Source organism: Nannospalax galili, unplaced genomic scaffold (assembly GCF_000622305.1).
Source record: "Nannospalax galili isolate Female #2095 unplaced genomic scaffold, S.galili_v1.0 scaffold1609, whole genome shotgun sequence".
NCBI classification, from domain to species: domain Eukaryota; kingdom Metazoa; phylum Chordata; class Mammalia; order Rodentia; family Spalacidae; genus Nannospalax; species Nannospalax galili.
Window position 1 is genome coordinate 1,200,568 of NW_008359102.1, and position 7,953 is coordinate 1,208,520.

At 37.4% G+C, this 7,953-nt stretch overlaps 1 protein-coding gene across 3 annotated transcripts in view; it reads right to left on the reverse strand.

Moving 5' to 3' along the window:
* Positions 1 to 7,692, reverse strand: part of Dcc (DCC netrin 1 receptor) — a 791,710-nt gene extending 784,018 nt beyond the window's left edge. For all 3 annotated transcript variants that reach the window (XM_029558504.1, XM_029558503.1, XM_008822828.3), the window contains exon 1: positions 7,355 to 7,692. In XM_029558504.1, the coding sequence (XP_029414364.1) occupies positions 7,355 to 7,613 (259 nt within the window). In that variant the 5' untranslated portion in view covers positions 7,614 to 7,692. The remainder of the gene's footprint in view (positions 1 to 7,354) is intronic.
* Between the last annotated feature and the right edge of the window lie 261 nt (positions 7,693 to 7,953).

The following is a 7,953-nucleotide window of genomic DNA, read 5'->3' on the forward strand; positions in this document are numbered from 1 at the left end:
ATTTTGATTATTACCACCTATCTGAGTTATTTTAGATATTATACTTTGATGTTCATTAGAATGTGAGGAAAAATACACTGGATAACTTGGGAGGACTGAGTGAAAGAATGCGCTTCTCTGGTGCTGATTAAATTTGTATTGAGTAATTAGCTATTAACATTGTCACATGAATAAGAATTCATAACAAATAAAAGGAAATGAAAGGTTGGAAGATTTTTAAAAAGTTATTTTGCTGATGTTTCTACTGTAAAAAGCCCTGTCAAAGCCGGGTGTGGTGGCACACTCCTATAATCCCAGCACTTGGGAGGCAGAGGCTAGCCTGGTCTACATAGTGAGTTCCAGGCCAGCTGGGGCCAAAGGGAGACAAAAAGAAGACAAAAATCCTGCTCTTTAAAATGCAATTATTTAAGTTAAGGATGTGAGAATACATAACATTTTGCATTGGGTCAGTATCAGTGATTATCTACATTTAATTTGGTGATAAATAGGTTGATAAGCACACGCAACAATTCCTTCTATGGTATTGCTTTTCCACATTTTAACCACAAAATAGCAAGAATTATTTAACTAATTAGGGATAATTAAGACCATTAAGAATTATAAAGTCAGTAAACTCTATTTCTCTGCACATCATTTGAAAATAAACAGTATTCCTATGAGTGTAAAATGGAAAGCTTTGCTCTGTAACTGAACCTTCCTAAAATAGAATGTTCAGAGTATTCAAGGGCCCGGGGATACATTTTCCAAACTGCTTCACTGAATGAACTTGACCTTCTAAGCAAGATTCTTATATTTGCTCCTGTAGAGAGAAGAAATGTGAGCATTTTTCTTGCTGTTTCTTTTATATAATGTTTGAGTGACCTCAGGCAATGTAGTTTATTCTCCTTCCCTTCAGACAAGCTCCTTTTCCTGCTTCCTTTTAAGCAAGAACAGAAAGGTCAGGTGATCATTTCCCAAAGGCTTCTGTCTAGCTTCTCTCGCTATAATATCTTCCACTAATTATTTCATAACTCACTTAAATGGGAGGCATTCTGGAAAGGAATTCACTGAAAGGACTCCTCAAGTAACCATTTTTTTTTTAACTCAGGGGAATTTTAATTACAATGCCTGGGTTATTTAAACGCAAAATGGGACAATTTGCATCTTGAAACATCTATTATAATAGAGAAGAAAAAAACATATCCCTGAATGAAATAACAACTGAAGTAAATGCAATTTAGTTGGTCTTTTATTTTCTTGATCTTCAAGAAACAGAACAAAAAAATTATGCAAACTTGGTTTTAATCATAACATTCCTTACAAGGATAAAAGATAAAATATACTTTTGAAGTCTTATATGCTTATTTTTAAAATTATATATTTCTATTTTTCAGGAGAGATTCGTAATGTGTCTCTATTGATTGAATATTTAGCATTAATAGCAAAATCATCCAGAAAAAAAGCAACAAATTCATTTTGTTTCTCCATAGAACTGATATTTTCAAGGGACTGAATAGGGATTGATAAGTAAAATCAACACTATATTATTTTCCAACTGTTAGTATTTTAGCAGTTTAAATTGAATAAAATCAAGTGACTGCCTGATTGCTGAATGGGGTGTTATCCAGTGCCTTTAATTCTAGTTTGACTGAAACAAAGTGATGGGGGATATTGTGGATCCTGAATTAGAGATCCTGAATTTCAGGCTCTGCTTCTAGAAAGTTATGTACCTTCTTCCATTCTGCCCTTCTATCAACTTTAGCATCTCTGTCTGTTGTGCAGTGTAGATAATGCATATAGACTTGTTGTCCAAAAGGCTTAAAAAGCGAGTCTGGCATTTTGATATGAAGACAAAAATGCTCAAAAGTGAACAATATCCAGATTTACAATCATACGTAGTGCTGTATAATGGATCCTGTGGTCACTGCTATTTTCTTGGGTGGGGGACTGTCTGACTCCATCCCAAAGAGTGTAAGGACACTTAAAGCTATGCTTAAGTGTCAACTGTGCACCTCAGAGCAGACAGGGACTGTGTGTGGAAAATCAGCTGTGTAAGGAGCAGGTGTGTGGGTGGGTGGCCAAGTTTCTAACAAGGGAATGAAAGAAGGTGGCTATATACTCACTCATAGGAGCTCTATTCCTAACTGCTTTTCTAGCACGTTGATATTTATTGTGTTCCTAGAGGAAGTAGGCACACACTCAGAGTCTGACTTAAAGCCACACACCAATGAATCCTGCTTCAGTGAACCTTTTCCAGTTGAAAGGACATTAAGGAAAGTGATAAGAATGCTCAGAATCTTTTGCTGAAGTGATTGTAGTAGTTGTGGCATCTAGAACTCCTGGTATGACCAAGTAAAATTAACCACATTGACATGATAATAGCTCAAATGGTCAGAAGTGAAACTTTAGTCAGAGGGATTTTTAAAAAACAAACAAACAAACAAAAAAACCCACATAAAATAGTTTGTTGACACAAATGCATAACTCTCACCTTAAAGGAGATAAGAGATAGTTTATTCTGGAGCCAAGTATGAGTGGCCATGGCCCAGGAACACAGATTCAGGTTACACCAAATTCCATGCTCCAGCCTGGTAACAGTTGCCTTACATTTTTATAGTAACAGAACAAAGAAAAGTCATAAATCAAGACACTTTTCAAATGGAGGATAAGCAGCAAAGCGGGAGGGTTCTTACTATAGGTCTCAGATGTTATCTGATGACATTCTTAGCTTTTGAATTGGTGAGACCTGGTGGTCTGCTGTTAATACATTCTAAAAGATTTTTATCTGTTAGTCACAGGATGTTAGATCAGAAACAGAGGTGGGTAAAGAGCGGCTGTTTAGGGGGCTAAAGATGGCCTAAGATAAATGGTAATTAGACTCTGGACCTGCAACATTCCAAACTTTCCACAGTCTTCAGAGTGATGATCAGTTGGTCAGCCTTGCAGAAGTTCAGTCCAAGGTGCAGGAGTTCTTTTTGAGAACTTTTCTTTCACAAGTTCAACATTTGAACAGTAAATTCAAGCTTCCCAGCTTGTGTTTACAGAGTCATAGTCAGCATTTCATGTCTAAGGCCTTCCCCCAAATACTTTGACCATCACAAGAATTTTTGAGTTTTTAGTTCATAACGATAATAACTGTATTAAAATCACAATAACCATATGCCTCTCACTGGATAGCAATCTATTCTTCATGAGAGTTTTATATCCTAGATGTCACATAAAAGTGGACACTGGCCCGGAGACAGGGCTCAACTGGTTATGCCCTTGCCACACAAGCATCTCTTCCATCCTAAACGGCCATTCAGGGGAACCTGAGTCTGTGTTCCTGGGAACATATTAGGCTTAAAAATAATCCTTTGGACAGGAGCTATGTTTTGAGTTGACAGGACTATGGAATGTACAGCGTATTTTCCTAGTTTTTTTTTTTTAATTAAGAATGTATTTCTATATGGACAGTTGTATAAGTACTTAAATCTGATCAAGTCCAATAAAGAGGAAAGACGGGGGAGAAGAAAGAACCAAGAAGAGGGAAGAGAAAAAAGATAAGAGGGACAGAGCTCTCCACATGCAGTAAAACGTCCAAGCTCTCCTTGGCCAGACACATACGTACCTACTACTAAACACACCGGGTGCTTTGTTAGGAATGATTTGGAGAACATGGGCCAGTGTTGCTGCTCTCCTCGATCTTCCAGCTACCAAAATGGAGATGACAGAGAAAGACTGTAGCATTGTAGATTAGAACTAATTGAATACAGATGAAATTCCCCAGTTGCAGTCAATACTGGTCAAGTTGCTTGTAAATGGAGATTTCAGAGTCAGGCATGTTTTACTAATGGAACTCAAAATTACAAAAAACCCAATTTCCATTAGTTTGTTACATTCAACATTTGACAAGATGTTAGATGGGGTGATGGCCCTGTTTATCTTCCCTCTCCAGCCAAGTATGTACTCAGGATATAAAGAGCACATGAGGAGTTCCTAGAAAATAGGATGAATGGTAGATGACAAGATTGCCACATAAATAGCCCACCTGATCAAAGACACATTTCATTTGCCATATTTTTTAAAACAAAAAATACTGAGAAAGCAAAACTGGAAGAGGGACATGATATTAAATGGGCTTTACACAGTATCTAAGGGTACAGACTTTTTTTTTTTTCCATCTAGGTAAAGCTGACTGTTACATTTAGTGGTGACTGGTTTATTGACTGCTAATGCTTTCAAAATGAGATTAAATCAGGTCCATGGTCTTTATTACAGGGAAGATATATGCCCCTTGTGAATTCTAGTGGTTTGGCAATCTTAACCTCAGTAGATATAACATTGATGTATTCCATGTTGCCAAACAGCATGGTAAGTGTTTAAAATGCTGTGAAGAAGCTTATTGCCTTGAAATGATACAATCTAATATTAGATTGTAACTCAATGACTGAATTCGTGAGCCTATCCTTCTACTGAATACGAAAGTCAAAGCCACTTTACTTTAATATCTCACAGGGAAGGAATCATTCTTTATTTCATCATTGAAAGAGAGAACACGTAAAAGTGAACCTCGATTGCAGGAGAGCAGAAACCACAACATATCGGACCGTTTTCATTAACAGTGCAGCTGCAGCTGCCTTTGGTAATAGGGCATCAAAATGTCAGCCTGATTCATTCCCATGGCAGAACTGCTTTGGCCCAGACAACTGATGAGAAGGATCCATGTGTCCAGAAATGTATGCACTACAGAACGTCAATGTGTGTGTATTTTCTCAGAAGTATAACTTTTCCCTAATCCTCAGCACTTTTGCCACCTGTTCCCCTTAGTCAATCACAATTATCATTAACTTTCAGTCTTCCTTATACTTTATACATCAATCAAATTCTGGACAACTATCACTCACAGCCTCCAGGTGGCCTTAAGCCTTGGTTTTAATGATCAGGATGTCTCTCCACCTGTCTCTCAGGCTGTCATCACTAGAGCAGACACGGTTACCTCTAAATATGATGATGAAGTATCTTGGTTTTATTTGATACTGAAACGCTTCTCAAACTATAGGACTTCAAATGTGAAACCGATGTCAGTCCAAGGCAAATCAGAATGCTTGGCCAGTCTTCCTATACTGAACACTCTACTTACAGGACACCTTTGCAGAGGGGGTATCTGTTGAAACTGGATCTGAAAGAGCCTACTTTCGTTTCAGCTGCTGAAACAAAGTACATAAATTGAGTCTATACACAACAACAGGAATTTATTTCTCACAAATCTGAGAGCTGGGAGTCTGAGATCAAAGAGTCAGCAGCTTTGGGTTCTGTTGTGGCCCAGTTCGGGGTTGTACAGTGCTGATGCCTGACTTGCTGTGTTTTCACGCTTCAGGAAGCATGCCTGAGCATTCTGCATTCCGCTCCGGATGCGTTCATCTCCTGAAAGGATACACCTCATGGTGGAAGCTCTTTTTCTGTTAGGATTGCTACAGGGTACTTTTGAAGTGATAAAACCTTCACTTATAAGAGACTTTGGTGTGGTAAAGAACCACAAAAATGTGGCAGAAAGCTGGGTTTGGAATGTTAAAGCCTGTCTATGAGATCCAATTCTTTACAGCTTCACCAGACAAAAATACAGCTCACAGGGTTCAGCTTAAGTGAAACATCACTGAAGAGTGTGTGTCTGTGTGTCTGTGTGTGTTTGTGTGTATGTGTGTTGTGTGCCTGTGTGTATAGTATATATGTGTGAAGTCCTGCATGACTCCCTTATTTACTGTTATTACCAAACCATAAGTTCTAATTCTTACCAGCCTTCCAGGGTACATCTCCAGTACATGACATCTGAGGGAGAATTAAATGGCTAAATAACAGCTTTTTGTTCTTTGTATGCCTGTTTCATTTTGTAATAAAAACTAAAATTAAGTTTGGAAGTAGCCTTTCAATTCTGTTTACCCATTTGATGGCTTAAATTTATTTCTATTTAGATTCATTGGTTTGGTTTGGTTTGCAATTTCAAATTATAGATACATATATATGTATACAATAGTACAACTTTTAGTGAAATTATTACAGACCTCTAAAAGTAAAGATCTGATACCATTCCTAACAGGCCTTACATGAGAGCCTTCTCTCTGACTACAGATTTAGAGCAGACAGAGCAACGTCGTGGGTACTACATAATACCACACGATTTATCCAATGTCGGTATAGTTTTGATATGCCCAGATGAAAAGATAAATGTTATCCAATCATTTGGCTGTTGAGCTGACAAGGGAGTGACCTTTGGAAGAAAAGGTAAAAGGTTTTATTTCTCACCTGAGAGCTGTGTTGTGGGTCAGGACATTGTAATTAAAATAATACATGCTGCTATGACGGCATGAAAAGTGACTTTACAAAAGTTTAGCACTGGGGAAGCCACAGAGTAGAATTGGTTAGGGTATATTTTCTAATATTTTATCAATAAAAGGCCTCCCATTTACCTAAGAAGTGAATCAACTTGAGTCACTTTTGTTTTTGAAATGAATCCTGCAATGCTGTGCTGAACTTAGATCTCACTACTGTTTTCCATGTTAATTGAAAAATAACTCGGGTAAAGAACTTGAGACATGAATCATTTTTGCATCTTTCCCGTTGCTTGCAAATGTACACAGCATAGTCATTACAACACAGACGTTCCTCAGAAAAGCAAAACCAGAGGTACCATATGATGCTATAAGCACATTACTGAGTATGTGTATCACAATGGGATGCAATCAGTGTGACAAAGGAATGTCTATATCCCTGTGTTCAATGCAGTGTATTCACAATAGCTGAGTTTCAAAATCATCCTACACGGCCACCGGTAGATGAGCAGATAAGGGAAATGTGGTTCACATACACACCAGAATATCATTTAGCTTTTTAAAAGAAGGAAATCCTGTTATTTTTGACAATATAGTTGTGAACCTACAGGATATTATGCTAAAGTGAAATCCATCAAGTACAAAAAGGCAAGCATTGCGTGACAGAATCTAAACTGTTGAAATCACAGAATGCAGAATGACGATTACCAGAGGCTGGGTGATTTGAGAGGTGGAAAAGTGGTTCATAGTATCAGTTAGGAGGAGGAATATAATTTTGAGACATATTGTTCAGCATGGTGACCATAGCTCTACGTGTAATGTGTACTTAAACATGGCTATGTGAATAATTTCAAATGTTTTCACCACAAAAATGGTATTTGACATGATAGATCTGCTAATTAGCTTGATATAATCACAAAACATCACATTACAACATGCAAAAAATAACTTTTTCAATTAAAAATAAGAAATCTTAAAAATATGCATTGCTTTTACAAGAATTATTTTCTTGTCTCTAAAAATGGAAAAAAAAAGATAGAGACTGTAGAAGAAAATTATGTACATACCTGCTACTGCAACTTTTGCTGTCCGACTAATAATTGAGCCAGAGTCTCCCAAGGATGCCTCACACTGGTAAAGTCCCTCATCTGGTTTGTGGTGTCTGGAGTGAAGTATGTTTTGTATCAAGAGAGACCCATTAGGAAGTTGCTGCTTCCTGTCATCCAATCCCAAGCCTAGGTTGATGCCATCTTTTTTCCACTTGATAACTGGAACTCCTCGGTCAGATTCTGCAGAGCAGTTGAGCAGAACATTTGCTCCTCGCATTGTGATGGCATCGGAAGGTTCTGATAAGAAGCGCAGTGATGTGAAAGGTTTAATTTGAAAACCTGGAATAGGAGAGCACAGCAAGATAAGTTCATGAGTCAGAGGAGTTTCAAGTGTCAATTCCATGCTTCCTTACAAAGCTTTAAAATAAAACAGGGTGGAGGGCTTTTTTAAATTTCCAATAATCAGGAATACTATATTAAACAAAAGATTAATATCTGTTTGAGTCTCAATTACTGAAACAATTGGTCCACAAAATATCACTAAGTGTTAATGACTCGTAAATTATGAATAAGACTATCATTACATTTTAGTCATTATTTCAAGAATTGGCCAGAAA